The sequence below is a fragment of the Daldinia decipiens genome, assembly GCF_022478715.1.
Source record: "Daldinia decipiens strain CBS 113046 unplaced genomic scaffold F4813scaffold_15, whole genome shotgun sequence".
NCBI lineage: Eukaryota > Fungi > Ascomycota > Sordariomycetes > Xylariales > Hypoxylaceae > Daldinia > Daldinia decipiens.
In genome coordinates this window covers 298,018-314,222 of record NW_026054558.1, presented here as the reverse complement: position 1 = coordinate 314,222, position 16,205 = coordinate 298,018, and the positions used below count along the sequence as shown (strand labels likewise).

General features: G+C 47.7%; 8 protein-coding genes across 8 annotated transcripts; 2 read left to right on the top strand and 6 right to left on the bottom strand.

The window, feature by feature from the left end:
* Positions 1 to 80: 80 nt before the first annotated feature.
* Positions 81 to 854, bottom strand: F4813DRAFT_358364 (uncharacterized protein). The gene is made up of 2 exons (XM_049243226.1): positions 389 to 854; positions 81 to 325 (listed from the first exon to the last, which is right to left on the bottom strand). Exons 1-2 carry the CDS (start codon positions 757 to 759, stop codon positions 223 to 225), a joined length of 474 nt encoding a protein of 157 aa, XP_049099872.1. The 5' UTR covers positions 760 to 854; the 3' UTR covers positions 81 to 222.
* F4813DRAFT_358362 (uncharacterized protein) lies at positions 855 to 2,130 on the bottom strand. The gene has a single exon (XM_049243225.1). It carries the CDS (start codon positions 1,963 to 1,965, stop codon positions 1,132 to 1,134), a length of 834 nt encoding a protein of 277 aa, XP_049099871.1. The 5' UTR covers positions 1,966 to 2,130; the 3' UTR covers positions 855 to 1,131.
* F4813DRAFT_358361 (uncharacterized protein) lies at positions 2,131 to 5,370 on the bottom strand. The gene is made up of 4 exons (XM_049243224.1): positions 4,588 to 5,370; positions 3,286 to 4,536; positions 2,877 to 3,228; positions 2,131 to 2,826 (listed from the first exon to the last, which is right to left on the bottom strand). Exons 1-4 carry the CDS (start codon positions 5,229 to 5,231, stop codon positions 2,251 to 2,253), a joined length of 2,823 nt encoding a protein of 940 aa, XP_049099870.1. The 5' UTR covers positions 5,232 to 5,370; the 3' UTR covers positions 2,131 to 2,250.
* A 253-nt stretch (positions 5,371 to 5,623) lies between these two features.
* On the top strand, positions 5,624 to 8,126 carry F4813DRAFT_389169 (uncharacterized protein; the record flags this gene model as incomplete). The annotated part of the gene is made up of 3 exons (XM_049246788.1): positions 5,624 to 5,885; positions 5,939 to 6,662; positions 6,725 to 8,126. 3 exons carry the CDS (start codon positions 5,624 to 5,626, stop codon positions 8,124 to 8,126), a joined length of 2,388 nt encoding a protein of 795 aa, XP_049099869.1.
* A 138-nt stretch (positions 8,127 to 8,264) lies between these two features.
* F4813DRAFT_63675 (ankyrin) lies at positions 8,265 to 10,965 on the bottom strand. The gene is made up of 2 exons (XM_049248720.1): positions 8,453 to 10,965; positions 8,265 to 8,403 (listed from the first exon to the last, which is right to left on the bottom strand). Exon 1 carries the CDS (start codon positions 10,661 to 10,663, stop codon positions 8,453 to 8,455), a length of 2,211 nt encoding a protein of 736 aa, XP_049099868.1. The 5' UTR covers positions 10,664 to 10,965; the 3' UTR covers positions 8,265 to 8,403.
* A 475-nt stretch (positions 10,966 to 11,440) lies between these two features.
* Positions 11,441 to 11,904, top strand: F4813DRAFT_389167 (nucleic acid-binding protein; the record flags this gene model as incomplete). Its single annotated transcript, XM_049246787.1, has 2 exons — positions 11,441 to 11,772; positions 11,808 to 11,904. 2 exons carry the CDS (start codon positions 11,441 to 11,443, stop codon positions 11,902 to 11,904), a joined length of 429 nt encoding a protein of 142 aa, XP_049099867.1.
* Positions 11,905 to 11,917: 13 nt separating this feature from the next.
* On the bottom strand, positions 11,918 to 13,448 carry F4813DRAFT_63673 (glycosyltransferase family 58 protein). The gene is made up of 3 exons (XM_049248719.1): positions 13,219 to 13,448; positions 12,894 to 13,138; positions 11,918 to 12,830 (listed from the first exon to the last, which is right to left on the bottom strand). Exons 1-3 carry the CDS (start codon positions 13,367 to 13,369, stop codon positions 11,931 to 11,933), a joined length of 1,296 nt encoding a protein of 431 aa, XP_049099866.1. The 5' UTR covers positions 13,370 to 13,448; the 3' UTR covers positions 11,918 to 11,930.
* Positions 13,449 to 13,593: 145 nt separating this feature from the next.
* On the bottom strand, positions 13,594 to 15,484 carry F4813DRAFT_358326 (FAD dependent oxidoreductase). Its single transcript, XM_049243223.1, has 6 exons — positions 15,462 to 15,484; positions 15,195 to 15,386; positions 15,059 to 15,109; positions 14,863 to 15,000; positions 14,712 to 14,809; positions 13,594 to 14,660 (listed from the first exon to the last, which is right to left on the bottom strand). The coding sequence occupies exons 3-6, from the start codon at positions 15,079 to 15,081 to the stop codon at positions 13,840 to 13,842; spliced, it is 1,080 nt and encodes a 359-aa protein (XP_049099865.1). The 5' UTR covers positions 15,082 to 15,109; positions 15,195 to 15,386; positions 15,462 to 15,484; the 3' UTR covers positions 13,594 to 13,839.
* Between the last annotated feature and the right edge of the window lie 721 nt (positions 15,485 to 16,205).

Below are 16,205 nucleotides of genomic sequence, written 5' to 3'. Positions count from 1 at the left end.
GTACTATACTTACATCTTAGGTAAGTCAAATAAGATGTAACTATTATTGTGTTTTATAATGAATGCTCCTAACAAGCAAGTCTCTATAGTGTGAGTTCTGCCCTGTGAAAAATATTCAAGGGTTTAAAAAGGCTTTAACACATTATATCTCTTTAGTCCTTTAATTATACTAGGTAAACTTTTACAATAAATACACAGTCGAGATATCCTCCACTTTCTATCCTAAGTCGCAACACCAGCCCTAGCATCCCCATCATCAGGGGCTCTACCCTGTCTCCTCTCTTCTTTAACCGCCTCTCTCTTAGAAAACTGCTCTTGCTTTTTGCTATTCGACATATCAGCAACCTCTCTCCTCTGTTATTTCTGGAAGGGCACACTCCAAACTCACCGATCAAGGTCACTGGCTAGATCTGGTTGAGATCCACTGGCACCCGGTTTGCGCTCAACCACGCTAGCCACCTCGCCCTCGCCCGGAGCGCGCATCTGGTCGCCATCCAGCTCTTGGTTTCGACCGACTTGCTCGGGAGTGTGGCCATACTTTTCTTCCCCGGCGGGCGCGCCGTGGATCCCGTACCCTAAGCTCGAAGGCAGGGCATCACCGAGGTTAGAAGGTTGACCAGACGGTAAGCGCTCGTCTACGGGCTTTCCATGTGTGCGGTGTTGCGCGCTGTTCTGCTCCGAAGGGTTAGAGGTAACGGGGTTTCCTTGCGTCTTGTATGCTGTGTCCTTAGGAGGCTGCGCAGGTCCTGAAGGGTTCATCTTGACTAATAGCTGACGTTCAGTGTTGTTATAATATTTATAATATCATATGTGCCTAAAGTATATCATGTACGATGTTTAGATAGAAATATATATGTTGCATATTGTGAGGTGAATAATTATATTGAGCGTGACGCAATAAAGACAGCTTCTAACCTAGTCGATGACGTCGATAGGGAACCCAGAATAAAGAATTACCCAAATGGTTCAAACGCCAACTGAAGTAGTGCGATCGCATCAACTCATCCAATCAGATATAATGACATGTATAACTTGAGTCAATTATATCTGAGAATTGACCTTTTGACTTAGACATGTCAAATCAATCGTTCCTTTAATAAAATAAAGAGAAACAAAACGCATAAGCTAGGCTTAACCAGACTGAACCCACCTGGAGGGTTCAATGCCATCAATGGGATCTTCGACCACAGCTATCTCAATATCAGTCTCACTGTCCACTCCAATATCCCGGATGAACTTCAGCTCCCCATCCTGCTCTATCTTTCTGACGCCGCCGTCGTCCGCCATAGACGCACCCTTTACATACGACTTCGCCTTGACCTCATCTCTACTAGGCCAGCTATACCATATCTTAGTCGCGCGATACGCAAGGATGAACGGATCGGCCTCTTCGACTGAAGTCGACGTGATAGATGATGAATTTGCTGCAACGCCGGGTCCGATACCTACGATCGCGGAGAGGGGCTCGGGCACGGTGACTTGGACCGCTGCGCCCGACCTCTTGCTCGCGCTGTTAGACCACGAGGCGCCGTAGGCGATCTTGAGCCCTGTAATCATGTAGACAGCGTACTTTTTGTGTGTAACGCTCATGTACGTATGGATGCTCGGCAGCGCCATCGTAGCGGCTATGTATTCGGGCGACGGATAAAAGTAGGTCGTCTCGACTTCCCGGGCGTATACCGCAGTATCTTTGCTTTTCTGGTGGCTGCCGCTAACTTCGCCGCCGAGACCCTCTATACCTAGGATCCGGGCAATGATGTTGATCTCGTGCTGGTGCAGCTTTCCGAGAGCTGTATTAAATCCCGCGTCCTTTCTCCGATACGTGTGGTCTGGGGAAATTTCGACTCGTTCTGTTTCGTTGAGAGGCTCGAGAAACCTGAGGTCTTCTACCACAGTTCCAAGCTGAAGGGGCCCATCTGGGGGGATTGAGAAATTGGGAGCTCGGCGATAAGTTGGTACTTCCATCGTGCTCTTGGGGCAAGTCCGAATAGTTTGATTGTGTTGGTGAGGTCGGATACGTTATGTATGATGGAATATGGCTTACATTAACCTCAGCCTTATGACTGTCTGGAGGCCTCCAAATGCATGGATGCCTAAGCTGCCATATTGTATAGATAGACGCGGTTTGGGGGCTGGAATTTGCTCTCGCTATTGTAACGTATTTCTAGCCATTATTACCAAGGCTACTATGTAAATATATATTTGACATCCCCTATCGCACCGTATTCCCTCGTAAAAAAAAGTATCATGCTAGTGATACATTGCTTGGTTTAGCAGGTGAGAAATGAAATCTGGCGTCCTCATCCCATCCCACAAGAGCCAGGGCGCGAGAAAACTATACCTAGAGGAATCCCGGTTGCTCATGAGCCGGAAAACGCGGCGCATAAACTCATCACTTTGCTTTAACTGCTGGAAGTCTTCTTGGCCCATTGCTCCGCCTACAAACTCTAACGCATTGATCGCGAACCCAACAGCAATAGGGGTTGCGTATGAAGTACCTGATTTATAAACCCCTTTTCCCTTCCATGTAAGGGGAACCGCGATCCCTAATGTCATGAAGTTATCGTCATTGTCCTCAGGGCCTGGGCTGATCTGCCCGTCTTTTCCCTTCCCAGTAGAGGCACTGATAGAGATGACATTTCTATGTTTTGCTGGATACGTCCTCCCCAGCTGATTGTTGCCGTGGTTAGAGGCGGAGGCAAAAAGTAACTTGCCACGTCGTGAAGCCTCGTCGATTGCCGCTTTGATATTCGGTTCTAATTCCCGAAAACCGAAAGACATCGTTAGGATATCAACATCCCACACAGTGACAGCATAGAGAATTGCCTATCTGCTGTTGGCACACACAATATTCCGTGAAGGCGGCAAGAACTTACCTCCGCAATCTTGTTTATGTTGTGTGGCTCAATATCCAGACCATCCGCAACCTTAGCTATGTATAAGTTTATATTTTCCGATGCATTTAGTATTAGATGAGCAGCGTGAGTCCCATGCCCGTAATTGTCGTGAACATCATCCTCGTTCCCTACCCAGCTGCGGCAATCCTTGATGCACCCACGCCGGAAGGCTCCCTTAATAGCAGGGTGGGTTTTATCGATACCTGTGTCGATGATACACACAGAGATTCGATACTCGGGGAGCTCGCTAGTGCATGCGTTAAGGATGTATCCGTATTGTCTTTTGAAATTATCGTAAAAGTGGATAAACTCTGCCGCGCTTTCTCGTTTGCTTTAATCATGTCAACTGAGATCTCCCCAATTTTTCATAGGCAGCAAGTTGGCTTACGATGAGTCCACACAATCGGACGACTCGTCAAATAATCTCACCAGACTACTATACTTGCCTACCTTGTGCTGAGATAACTGTATGCCGCCAAGATGATCCAAAGCTTTAGATAACTTGCTCGACTTAGTGCCACGAGTCCGGGAGCCCCTTATCTTGGAAACTCTGCCACGAGGGTGAGTAGACAACGATGGTGATTCCCGCGTACTTGAAGTCGCCTTTGAGGAAGCCAATTGCCTTAGCCTAGGACTTCGGCGGAGGGGGCCGCTGGGACCTGAATTTTGCCATTTAAGGGCACTAGCAATCGTCCTTTTGGAACCACAAGTGATATCCGGTAGTTCCTTAGGTGAATGAGACATCTCCTGTGTTTGATTTTCCAAAGGGGTTGTTGGCAGGATAGGCATTTGATGCTCAAACGAAAGTGAAGTAGATAATTCTTGATGTTCGATGTTAACCTCGGGTTGAGCCCTCGCCTGAGATGTGTGTATCTTGGCCTGAGGTAAGGGCGGCCTTTCGCAAGAAGCAAGTGCCTTGTTAAGATTTAACACTATTGTCTTTTGGATTCTTTCTCTGGTGAAGTTGGGATCACCGGGCTGCTTATAGAGGGACAAACAGGCACTTATGGCCTTGGAGTAGTAAGGATGAGCTGATAAACGCCCCTCGTGTATCCCAACAAGTAATGTGAGGTACAAACTTGGGACACCATGTTTATTGCACTGCGTTGCTTCGATCTCTTCGCCATTTTCCAACTCTGCAAGGAGTTTTCCAAACAATAAGAAGTCGGGATGACCAGGAAAGAGAGTATCGTGGTCTTCTTCATTGGTTGAACTTGCTACGGACACATTGCACCCTAGGTATGGGGGGGTTTGGAGAAGAGAATCGCGGCAATGAAGTGTCCAGGGGTGTAGAAAGTGCAGGCTTCTTGTCTTCCATCTGTGCCGAGTCCACCTGCAGTCAATTAGATGCATGAATGCAAGCCCAAGGTCCAATGCCAGACTGCGTTTCTCCCAAGTAGTGAGTCGGTTAGTTGAACTCCAAGTGAGTGGTAGGAAGTAGCCTTTTTTCAACAGGTCATGTAGTGAACTGCCCGGAACCGAATTGTCCAACGTGAATTTACCATCAGCATTGTTCGAATAGAAAACTTGCCCATTAATCAGGCGAAGTTGCAGACTTTCATTGATATGTAGGTGGAAGTGAATGTTTTTGCAAAGGTCTTGTAATATCTTCAACTGGCCGTCTGGATTTTGCGCATCACTATCCAATTTCCGTTAGCCATACATGGGAAACTAACCGTTATTAACTTACCCAATAGTAGGGTAGCGACAAGTAATATATTGCCAAAGATCTGTACGTGCCGAATAGCCCTCACACGAATTGAGAAGGAGATGTAACGTCGTAGTGAGCGTCGGATCAAGGCCTCGTAATCCAGAAAATCGTAGCATCATCCGATGATCTGACTGGTACGAGCACTCTGAAAATAATGAACATAACTTATCTAGAACACCTTCCGTGAACACTTGGATGGTATTATCCGCCTTTGCAAGATTACGCTCAGCGGGAGCATTTGCGAAAGAGGATGAGGATGTAGTGGTCCGACCGAGGGAGGTAAAGAATCTATTGGTGTCTGTGATATGCGCAATAGCAGAACGGATTCTGGTCGCATCTGGGACTGTAAGGTTAAGTATGCCCGGGAGTTGCTTGAAGAGTCGAAGGAGGCTTTCCAGCTGGGTTTTGCATTGGTCTACGACCGCCGTAGGAAGATAGACGCCCAGTGGCACTGAGATATCAATCATCTGAACTTCTTGAGACAGATCATTCAGGTAGTTGAGGTAAGCCATGTCCTCGCTCGAATGCGGCAAGGATCCAATCGCATCTTGAACAGCTGAATGAACAAGATGACATGTTTTTTGGACAGCTTTCCATTCTTCGAGGTCTGAGAATTGCGTCATGTACCAATACTTACTAGGGCGATATGTTATTAAAGGGATGTGAAGGCGTAGTCATAATCTATATTAGGTACTTATGTGTGAAGCAGACGTCGTTTATAGGTAGGTAGCTTAGGCTCTTAGCAATGATAGGAATTATTTCTAAAGGAGCGATCGAGGCCGTGTATATTAGGAATTATCTTTCTTATCAGATCAGCTCGCTTAACGTGCCTATCATAGATGCAGGCGCATTGTGATCACCCCCTCTCGACTGTAAGACTCACGCGAGGGGGCGGCTCAGTCATCAATTTCTAAATCTCCAGACGTGGGCTTCGAATCATATATGAAGGGGTTGTACGAGCACCTTAGTTGAGGGAGCTAATCAGTTATATGTAGCAGGTAACCCCTGAATATCTATGGCGTATAGCGGGACTGGAATTTCATCCTTAGCTGCACAATGTCATCAGCTTTTCCAGAAGCATTTAAAAGGCGATGGTGGTAGCCCACCTATGCTTACTCGATTACTACAAGAGTCTCAATATCGATTTAATGCTTGGAGTTCATATCTAGGAGTGTTCGCAACCCAAACTGCATCCCTTGACACCCGCCTAGAAGACACCAGTGAGAAGAAACTGTTCCTTGAGATACTTAGATTATTGAAAAGGAACCTACAGCTCTGTAAGTCACTATTACTTTATTTGTTGGACTTGGTGAAGCTAACAAGTACATAGTGTTGGAAGATTCACGTCGCCAAACTAGGAAGCGGGACTCGATAGGGGACTTCGTCGACCATTCAAAAGAATATGAAGGCCTTAAGGAGATATACGATGCCATCCACCGTTCAATAGATCGCCTTGAACGTCTAGGAGTGGCTATCCGACGATCTTCTACCTCTGGTCTCCACCGGAAAGTTGAGGCATTCTCGAAGAGAAAGGCACAGGCCTCATTCGAAGAATTAGCTACACAGATCGTTAGATCATTATATCCCGACGCTTCTGAGAGCTTAACATATTACCTTGGCCGAAATATATTCTTACGATATGCCAAATTGAGATATAAAGAGGAACACCAGAAGAAGCTTGCTTACAAGCGACAAGACCTCTCGGATATTGAAGAGAGCGATGATGAGACTTTGGTTTCCGTAGAGAAGAACACTCAAACCCAACCATTCACGCGCCCAGACGAGATAAACATGGTGGAGCCAGAGGACACCGTGCTGGAAAAAGTGAATACCAAACCAAAGGAGCCTGACATTCAACCATCAGATACAGCACCATCTACGTTGAAACAACCCTTTGAATGGCATGCGCCGCCCAGCAAGACGTCATCCGATTTGGTCCGTGGTGCCAGGTATCCTCGGCCACCGGTAGTCGAATATGCTCCTGGGTTGACAAGATGCGAATGGTGCTTCGAATGTTATACTACGGCGCGGTTTAAAGATACTAAATGGTGGAAGTATGCTATCATTTTCTCAACACGTCTCTATACATTCTAGCCGTGCTGACTTGACTGCTCAGACGTCATGTTAATAAAGACCTCATTCCCTACGTATGCCTATCTGAAGAATGCTCTGAGTCGATGGTCCAGTTTGACAGATTTGAAGACTGGAAAACGCACTTGGATGATTGCCATTCATCAAGGTGGGCAGAAAAGGTTCACTCCAAGACATGGATCTGTGATATCTGCCATCCAGAATGCCAATTTCCCAGTTTGAAGTTGATCGAAACACACATGCATGATATGCACGGAGATACCTTCACAGATATCCAAATAGAGGTGCTCGCGGAAGAAAGCGCGATTCAAACACCAAGACCTAGTAGACAGTGTCCATTATGCTGCTTCCAAGTTGATGATAATAACCCACAACCCGAGAACCGAAACCTGACGAACCACACAGATTCCCCGGATATTCATGGTGCAGATGAACTCGATCCTGGGACGACTGAAAGAAGGCCACCGAAAAGAGTCAGGTTTAACACACCCCCGTCACAGAGCTCCCGCAACTCTCCTCAGCCCATAGATAATAATACCGAGAGCAAACCCAATACAGGTACTGATCATAATCAACCACAACCACAGCCCATCGAGCAATGCCATATGCAAGTTGCGCTCCATGTCGCCAAGCACCTACAGATGCTAAGTCTCATCTCGCTTCGGCTGAAAGCACTGGACCAGTATACCAATGCCGAGCTGGAAGAGAACGCAGACCACGCATCACATAGTGCTGCTAGCTCAGCTGCTAGCTCACCCCCAAGCTCACAAGGCAGTAATCTCGGATCTATTTCTATCTTCGGGTTTGATTCTGTTGAGGATATACCAACACTCTTTGCAGATACTGGGCATCCACCCTTGCGGAATACGCAGAACCTCCTAGTACCTTGGAACTACCGACTCCATCTCAGCAGTGAAGATTTCAAAGAAGATTTCAAAGCTACCGATTCTATCGTGGCCATTATGGGGGACCGACCACGGCCGGATTTAGGCCCATTCCCGACAACCACATTCCCGGGGTTAGGTGAGCCTCCAGACATGTCATACATACAAGATTTATCTAAGGCCGAATATACCGAAAACAGGATCCGCCCGACTGAGTTGAATGTCGACTATGGCGACTTTTACGATGTTTACGAACATCCCCAGGACTTGTTTAGACACAACGCATATGAGGTTAGGCTAGATTTGGCACATATCTCAGGGGGGGAGACAACAAAAACCTTTGAAAACACCGATGCTCCAGGTTTCATCAAAGATGGTGATAACATGCCTATTGAAGACGAGCGCCTACAAAACTGGTATATTTCGAATAATCCACAGCTTGATCATTTACCCAGCACAACAAAAAACGACGGCGAGGGCGGCTGGACCTTATCGTCGTGGCTTCGCAGCGTGGAGGAAGAGATACCCGGCAAGGAAAGCTGAGGCCTGTCGACGGCTGTGGTAAGGAGCAACGGCACTATACGCGGTATCAGGAGTCACTGAAGAGCGAGGGTATATTATATGACTAGGAAAGCAATTCCTCGCTAGCTACCTAACGAGTGTATAAATATGGTAGCATAGGTAGGTAGCTAGCCCTGCGTTCATCCCTAACAATATGGTTGATGATATTTTATAGTACTAAGACCACCCTTAACATAAGTACTAACGTAATTGGTCCCAAACGTTACAAACATAAAGAATAACAAATCAAACCAATTACCTGTAGCTAGTTAAAAAAGATTTGTTCATTAGATCTCCCTTCTACTTACCTAGTAGCCAATGTTCCAACCCCAGTCCCGGTCCAGCATATCGTCCCCTAAAATCTCCGTTAACCGTTCCTGTACGCTGGATATCTTTTCATTAAACCTTTTTTGTTCCGACAGATCTTCCGCGATCCGACGGCGAGTAGGCCGCTCCTCGGTTTCTTTCGAATTATTTCTAGTAGAGCCGCGCAGATCATCGATAAATTCCACACAGTCTTCTCCCTCAGTGATAACAAGGGGGATACAGAAGTCCTCCGTAGGCACAAAATCTGGCGGACATTCTTGCCACCATCTTTTCGCATATGCGTAGTGATGATTGCGCACAGCATACTCGAAAGGCGATATGATTTCCGTAGGTACGTCCTGCGACTGTCGGCATTCCGAATCAGGCCGAGGATGAAAGGGATCCGCTCCGAGGTCGAAATGTAGATCAGCTATGGCAAGATTTTCAGCTCGCAGAGCTATCATCATAGGTGGCTCAAAGTCGTAATCGAGTGCATTGATATCCATCCCAGCCCTGTACAGGCGGTGCGTGAGTGAAAAGTGGCCATATCTTGCGGCCAGATGCAGCCACGGCTTGGGCTCTTTAGAAAACGACAGCACGCCACGATCTAGAAGCAAATGACAGTTTTCCTCATTCATGGAATGCAGTGCGCTCGTGAAGAGGTTTTCGATTTCCTCGTTGGAAAACTGGAAATCTAGGCAGAATGATAAAGCCTGACGAGAAGAATCATTTGGAAGGCCACTGACTATCTCATTGGCCCAGCTATAAACAGCTTCCTTTGCTCTCTGCGAGGATGCCCCGTGATGCATCAGGATCTTTGCGGGCTCGCAGGAGCGTTGCTCCAGACAGTATTGAAAAATCTCGTCAAGATATCCGTCTCGAAAATTTCGTTGGTCTGCCGAGCAGAGGAGCGCGCTGAGAATTGGTTGACTCTCTATAGACTCACGACAAACAGCCCTCTCTAGAGATGTTTTAGAAGTTGCCTTAGAAGGAACATCTAGACGAGCACCTGCTGCAACTAAGATAGTTCCTTTTATAGCAATTTCTATAGTATTTTGAAGATCCCATATGAGATCGATTGGCTTAAGCTGACGGCCCCCTGTACATTTCTCTATATCAGCTCCCCCTACAATGAGTTCATGAACTGCTGTAGGGCTGCCTCTTCGTATGGCAATGCCGAGAGGTGTATCTAATCCATTGCACGGTGCATTTACATCGGCTCCGCACTCGATGAGCTGGCCGAATAACATGCCTTGCTCTAATATCATCATCTCATCAGTTGATAGGCATACAGGTCCCCGTCGATACAAAGCACATGCTGCCAACGGGGACATGCTCCCTGGGCCTGTATTGGTTATGTTTACCCTTGGCCTAGCATCCAAAAATGACATCGCATTGGTAAAATTGTGGCATGTAATCGCTGTAGTTATAGGAAGTTCCGAATCGCGTTCTTTGTTTATGTCGGCACCAAGCTCTAATAATGTTTTGATCATAATCTGGTTATCACCCTGCCTCATCGCGTGATGCAAAGGTGTCTCGAGATGGCTATCAAGTTCGTCGACATCGATTCCCATTGTTAGAACGAGGTGCTTTACCACGGCTTCTAAGCTACGGGAGGCGGCACAGTGTATGGCAGCCTCTTGGAACTGGTTACCAGGAGCTTCTCGTTGCGTAAACCACATATTGGCACCATGTGATAACAGAATCAGAGCCGTAGACTCCTTGTGCATTTTGATCGCCGCGTATAATGGTGAGTGAAAAGCCGGGACGGCCTCTCGGGCCTGGTCATGGTGTCCAGACGAAATTGCCCCAGAGGTCCTAGGATCCGTTGGCACTCCATGGTCAAGCAACCAGGAGACAGCATCGTCTCGTCCCAACTTAGCAGCACAATTCAAAGGAGCGCGGGCATCGGCCATGCCTAATGCTAAATCATACTTGAATGCTTTTTCTAGGACGTCGATTCTATTCTTTCTAGCAGCCCAGTAAACAGCAGACTTTGGGTAACGTCTGCCATCAGGGCCGTTGGGGGGTGAGAAAACTGCATTGGTTTTCCATAGGATTGGGTCAAACACGTCGCGCAGTCTCGTGTTGACACGGGTAAGAGATGCGAGCGCTCTTTGATTCACTTCGATGTCCCCTGTTCTGGTACGAATCGTAAGGAAGCCGGCTATCATATGCGATATTTCGGCGGGCAGTTTATCGAGCGCAGCCATAGTTGTTGATATGTTCAGAGGAGAGTATTACCTAGTAATTATAATGTATGAGTTAAGTTAGGTACTGAGTTGGAAATGGCGCTAGAAATAGTTATAGCCCAGCGACGCATTGCGTTTTGGAAAATACCTAACCTTGTTGGTAAATAGGTATCTATCTATATGTGATATATCGTATTTAAACGAGGCGAATTAGGTACCTCTTACCTAACCTACCTAAGGTAGATAAAGTTTATTATGCTTTGTTTCGGTTTCAAAGAACGTGCAACTGCATATGTAGGTACCTAAGGTTTCCTTAGGTAGGCTAGTAACTTATAAAAGTTACACATGCACTGATGTTGGATGCCCAGGCGTTAAAATACCTACCTACGTAAGCAAAGCCACTTTAGAAATAATTGTAGGATCAGGTTCTTACGCGCAAAGAGCTTAGTTAAAATTTCTTGATATTTGCTCCAACTTAAGCACTTTGCCTACTACCTAAGGTTTAGGTAAGGGGTAACTTATTACGTACGCATCTGAAATAAACATGTCAACAGTTATAAAGCTTCAACTTTACCTAAACTAATAATGTTATCTAGGCATTGTCGGGAGAACTACGGATAAGCGATATGCTACGCCTATATAAATACCTACATAGGCCCCACCGGTAGCAGACGTATTTGTCTTTCACCAAATCTGCATCAATATCAATCTGAATCAAATTTGATGACGCATCTCCAAACCATTGGATAAAGCTCCAGTACCTAGTGACCAAAAACCACATAATCTGAGTAACTGAAGATGGCTCGACCAAAGCGAGAGATGCGCGCAATTGTGGAGGAGTCAACTACGCCCCCCGACCAACTCAAAGAAGCGCAGTCGCTCGCAAGAGTGATCAAAGCCGAGGGCAACAACCTCTACACCTGTTCTCTTCCCAACCAGCGCACCATCCTTGTCGAACTCGCTACGCGCTTCCGCAATACCGTCTGGATTAGGCGTGGGGGGTTTGTCCTCGTACATCTGACTCCCCCCGAGGAGCGAAAGGGTAAAGTGGAGGGTGAGATTGTGAACGTTGTGGGCATCGAGAAGGAATGGCGCAAACAGAGCTACTGGCGAGTAAACTCGGCGTTGTCGTAAGTATAGGCAGTGAAACTGACACCATGTCTAGGCCTAAAGAGTTTGCACGATTTACCTATGAGGATGACGAGGATGAAGACTCGACTGTAGGCAAGATGCCGGCGTCGGATTCGGAAGATGAGAACTGACTGCATATCGACTAATCCGGCCGGACTCAAGCATTTTTGCGTTCTCGTGAAGAATCAGATATCCGCGCCGCATCTTTGTCCTTCCGGAAAGCTATCAAGGTAACAGTTATAGCTAGGACACCAACTACAACGCCCGAGCTGATAGGGGTACTTGGAAAAACGTTCCATGCCCACTCTTGGAGAGCCCAAAGCCCATATTGGACGACAGGGTGGGCTCCGCTTCGCCAGAGGAGGTACGGGGTGGACCATGCGAGATATGAGTAGAACTGATAATGTAAAGTACGCGCGAAGAGAAGCCCGATGGCATTTGCCGACAGAATGGTCGCCATCACATAGTTAGGGGTCACCCGTGAAGCTACTAGGGGCTCCTCTCGGGGACTAAAGGGCGAGCTGAACTGCAGGAGTGGCATGATTATTGCCGATAGGGGCTTACCAGCTGGTTTCAACCACTTGCCAACAATAAAACCCGCTATGACCACAGCGTGCATACCCAGGAGCACCAATGAGAACGGCCGGCTGAGAAATATGTCCTCCCCTACGAAACGCCAGTTCACGGTCCATTTGAAGAAAAACTGCCTGGTTAACTCGAAGGCCTTGCTCGCATAACCCCATGCATTTGCCTGCAGAAACGGAGTCGCGATGGCGATCTGCATCTGAGCCATAATCGCGGCACATTTCAGACTACCCGAGAATCCCCGTCCTAGGAACAGAACTATCCCAACAGCCGGAAGCACGAGAAGCAACGACATTTTGATACCCAGACCCCACGAATATACGATACTACCGGCAGTCCATGCTCGTCGCTGGAAAAAGAATATAGCGAGCCAGAGGAAAAATGCAGCGAAGCAGTCGTTGAAGCAGCGCAGAACGAAGACGCTATGAAGTCGCTTCGAGAGGATTAATAGGGGGAAAACGTAGGGCGGAACCTATATGATCATGGCACCTAATTAGTAAATGTTAATAATAATCATAACTGCCTTGTAACCTACTTTTGCCTTCCAATAACAAGCCATAACCAGCGCCAGTGTTGCCATATACAAGACGGCGAATATCTGCTGCGCGAGGAAGATATCCTTGCCCTCATTCGTCAGGTAATACAGCGCAGTATACGTGTAGACATGAGCTGCCGGGTAGACAAGGGGCCCCGTAGCTCCCGTAAGAGCAGTATAGTCGTGTTCGCCCGACACATACAGCCTGATGTGTTCCATATACGTCGTCCAGTCGATCTCGGTATCTGCAGGAAAAAGAAGCCGTAAGCGATTAGTGTTCAGCTGCACATTGACCCCCCCCCCCCCCCCCCTCGGATCAACTTACAGGGGATTTTCCATATGATCAGCGCGCAAAGCACCGCGTCGAGCAGGAACAGACATGGCGGGACGAGTTTCGATAAGACACTGCGGCCGTTGGCGACGTTGAAGACCAGGCGCACGGCCTGCGAGACCAAGCCGGGGTCTTTGCTCGCCATTGTGGTTGTCGGCGTTGTTGCTTCTGCTTGGAGGAAATTTGACGCGATGAAGCTTCTAAGTGAAGCTTCTAAGACATGCAGGTGCAATTACGTAAAGTGGACAGGTAGTATGTAAGTACTCTGTAGCCGGTTATTATTCGGCAGTCCGGCTTCTATGAAGTACTTAGGTAACCTAGGTACATGTAAGTTAAGCCTTAAGGTAATTTAGTATTGCCTTCTCAACCGACATATTTCACGATAACTACCTACCTACATGTGCTTATTGCAATTGATGTTTACTACGGTACCTCGTTCTATCTAGATGTTCTTCTGAATGGACATAGGATGTAAAATTGAATTTGTAGTGTCGTAGCTTATTGACGGCGAAAGGGAGAGGAAAAGAATATACCTAGCCAGCCTTATGGCCAAACCCCCTTTCTTACTACATATGTTAAACACAACAAAGTATTACATGGCCAGATCTGACCATATTACAGTCGAGAACGACCGAGGACCTCGTTCACAAGTCCCACCGCGTCTTCTGCACAACCATACGATCCTTGGTATCCCCAGCCTGCATGTCCGTAGTTGTGAACAACCCACGTATCGCCAATCTTCTCCTTCTCAATCCTGACGCCTCCCTCCCTATAAGGCCGGAGACCAACCCCGTGGCGGATGATATCCAGCCCGTCGACGCCCTTCCCGTCCACAAGCTCCGGCATCATCTCCACCGCCCGCCGCATGATCCTCATCGCGATATTCGGGTCCGGCTGGCTTTCCCAGTGTCCCTTCTGGTAAGTCCCGCCGAGAACCGTGCCGCCGCCCGCCGCCCGCATCATGATGTAGCAGAGCTCGTCGGCGGCGTCGTCGGTGCCGGATTTCGTCAGCATGTACGGCGCCTCGTTCCTGACCACGACGATCTGGCCGCGGACCGGCACTAGGTTCTTGTCCATCACGCCGCCGAGCTTGGAAGCACTTAACCCCGTCGTGTTGATTACGACGTCGGCCTTCTTCCCGCCCGCGTGGTGGAGGGACGCTGCTTCCGAAATGTGCTTCAGCTGCCCGCGCCGGAATACGACGCCATTCGCCCGGCATTTCCCCAAAAGCCACGGTAGGTACAACATGACGTTTATGCACGCGGACCCGAACTCGCAGCCCGACGCCATGCCCTTGGGGAGTTCATCCTTGGAGAGCTCTCGAAAGTCGTCGAACAGCGTCTTGTACCAGGGGTTCTCCTCGAAGAGCCCGTCGAAGTTGTACCCTTTTTTCCTGATCTGCTCAATGTCCTTCTCGCGGCGGTACACGCGAGATTCTGCACTCGTCACTTAGGCTTGGTAGACCTCTTCGTGTTCGGGTTACTCACTCAGCAAGTGTATTCCGGCCTCGGGCACCTCGGTAGCGAGCCTCTTGATCTCCGGCCACGTGCGACGCTCCCACGAGCTGTGCTTCTCGGTTGCCATACTACTCCGGAGTAAGTCTCAACGTCGACGTACATCGACATGGTATTTCCTTACGGTAGAACGTTCGCGCCAGCCCATGGTGACGCATACTCTATGTCATAGTCGCCTGGCATATGCTTCGCTATGACAGTTATGACATTTCCTTCCTGCTTCGATAGCAGATATGCTGTTGTGATACCGGACACACCCGCACTGCCATCCGATATTAGTGGAACTGGTAAATCTAGACAGACAGCTTATCGGAGCTCACCCGACGACCACAATATTCGGCATCTTAGCGGTGAAATATCTCGAACCGATACTATAGCACGGATAATCCACTTAGTTGAATTTATGATTCATGCTACATATAATCTGGAGTTTAATTAAAATTTAAAGCACCGTACCGATGTATTATTAAGGGCACGGTTGATGGAGCCCGGCCTATGAGTCAGTATTATCGAGCGATCGAATACCGGCCTTAGGTACCTGGGTAGTATTCTGGGGTAATGGACTTCCGGTAACGTCTTCCGCGCAATGCGAGACCGAGAGGCACATTTGTAACCAGTGTTATGATGTTATTGCGTGGGTCAATTTAACTGGTTATCGTTAATCCCTTTATAAACATACGGTAGGTTATGACCTTTCGGGTCCGCTTTCGGCGTGCTTCGTACGTTAACTTCTAATCAGTCAATGTATGGAGATGATTAAGTATTCGGTTCCGGTATTCGGGTACAGGTAGATGATGGGTTCTCATACGTCCCGTTCTGTAATTATTGCTAATATCTTAGGTCCTCTAATCCACTAACCTAACCTAGCAGCTTACAGCTTCATCTCGATTCCTTCCGTAGTAGATGTATTGGTCAATATTACGAAACCATTCGACAAGGTGGTGGTACTAACTCCGCATCGGCACTCCGCTTTTGATCAATGCCGCCATCGATCTCGTTCCGCCGTGGGGCTCCCGAGTCCGGTTTGGGCCCGGTCTATCAACGCTTATCAATACGACGGATAATGCCAAGAATCTCGATCACTTATTTATAAAAAGCACAAAGGCAAGTTTTATCCTGTCATCTGTCATAGAAAGAGCAAGTATAATTAATTTACCGCGAACTGCTGGCGAAAAGGAATATGCTGTGTCTAATACGAGAATACAAAAATACGAGAATATTCATAGGTCTAATAGGATCCGCTAACCTTCACCATGACGGGAGAAGGGCGGTCTCTGTTGTGTTTCTAGCGAAGCATTGCAAAGAAAACACTTGGCCGTTGTAATCTATTCTTATTCGGCATGATTAAGCGACGAGGACGCTGTGCACCATCTTTTTGAAACGTTGTCTAGTTTAGCAAACGCGATAATCAAACGATATCTTCCTATAATGTTGTTACACGTTGTAACCCGGATGGCTTGGGCTTTA

Bases quoted from the DNA above. Each gene is read 5' to 3' on its own strand.
- F4813DRAFT_358364 (XM_049243226.1), bottom strand. From the start codon at position 759: ATGAACCCTTCAGGACCTGCGCAGCCTCCTAAGGACACAGCATACAAG. The intron at 326-388 runs GTGAGTTTGGAG...TATGTCGAATAG, and splicing joins CTAGCCAGTGACCTTGATCG to CAAAAAGCAAGAGCAGTTTT.
- F4813DRAFT_358362 (XM_049243225.1), bottom strand. From the start codon at position 1,965: ATGGAAGTACCAACTTATCGCCGAGCTCCCAATTTCTCAATCCCCCCA.
- F4813DRAFT_358361 (XM_049243224.1), bottom strand. From the start codon at position 5,231: ATGACGCAATTCTCAGACCTCGAAGAATGGAAAGCTGTCCAAAAAACA. The intron at 3,229-3,285 runs GTAAGCCAACTT...ACATGATTAAAG, and splicing joins TCCGATTGTGTGGACTCATC to CAAACGAGAAAGCGCGGCAG. The intron at 2,827-2,876 runs GTAAGTTCTTGC...AACAGCAGATAG, and splicing joins ACATAAACAAGATTGCGGAG to GCAATTCTCTATGCTGTCAC.
- F4813DRAFT_63675 (XM_049248720.1), bottom strand. From the start codon at position 10,663: ATGGCTGCGCTCGATAAACTGCCCGCCGAAATATCGCATATGATAGCC.
- F4813DRAFT_63673 (XM_049248719.1), bottom strand. From the start codon at position 13,369: ATGGCGAGCAAAGACCCCGGCTTGGTCTCGCAGGCCGTGCGCCTGGTC. The intron at 13,139-13,218 runs GTAAGTTGATCC...TTTTTCCTGCAG, and splicing joins GATCATATGGAAAATCCCCT to ATACCGAGATCGACTGGACG. The intron at 12,831-12,893 runs GTAGGTTACAAG...ATGATCATATAG, and splicing joins CTTGTTATTGGAAGGCAAAA to GTTCCGCCCTACGTTTTCCC.
- F4813DRAFT_358326 (XM_049243223.1), bottom strand. From the start codon at position 15,081: ATGCCGAATATTGTGGTCGTCGG. The intron at 15,001-15,058 runs GTGAGCTCCGAT...ATCGGATGGCAG, and splicing joins CCGAATATTGTGGTCGTCGG to TGCGGGTGTGTCCGGTATCA. The intron at 14,661-14,711 runs GTGAGTAACCCG...TGACGAGTGCAG, and splicing joins GGCCGGAATACACTTGCTGA to AATCTCGCGTGTACCGCCGC.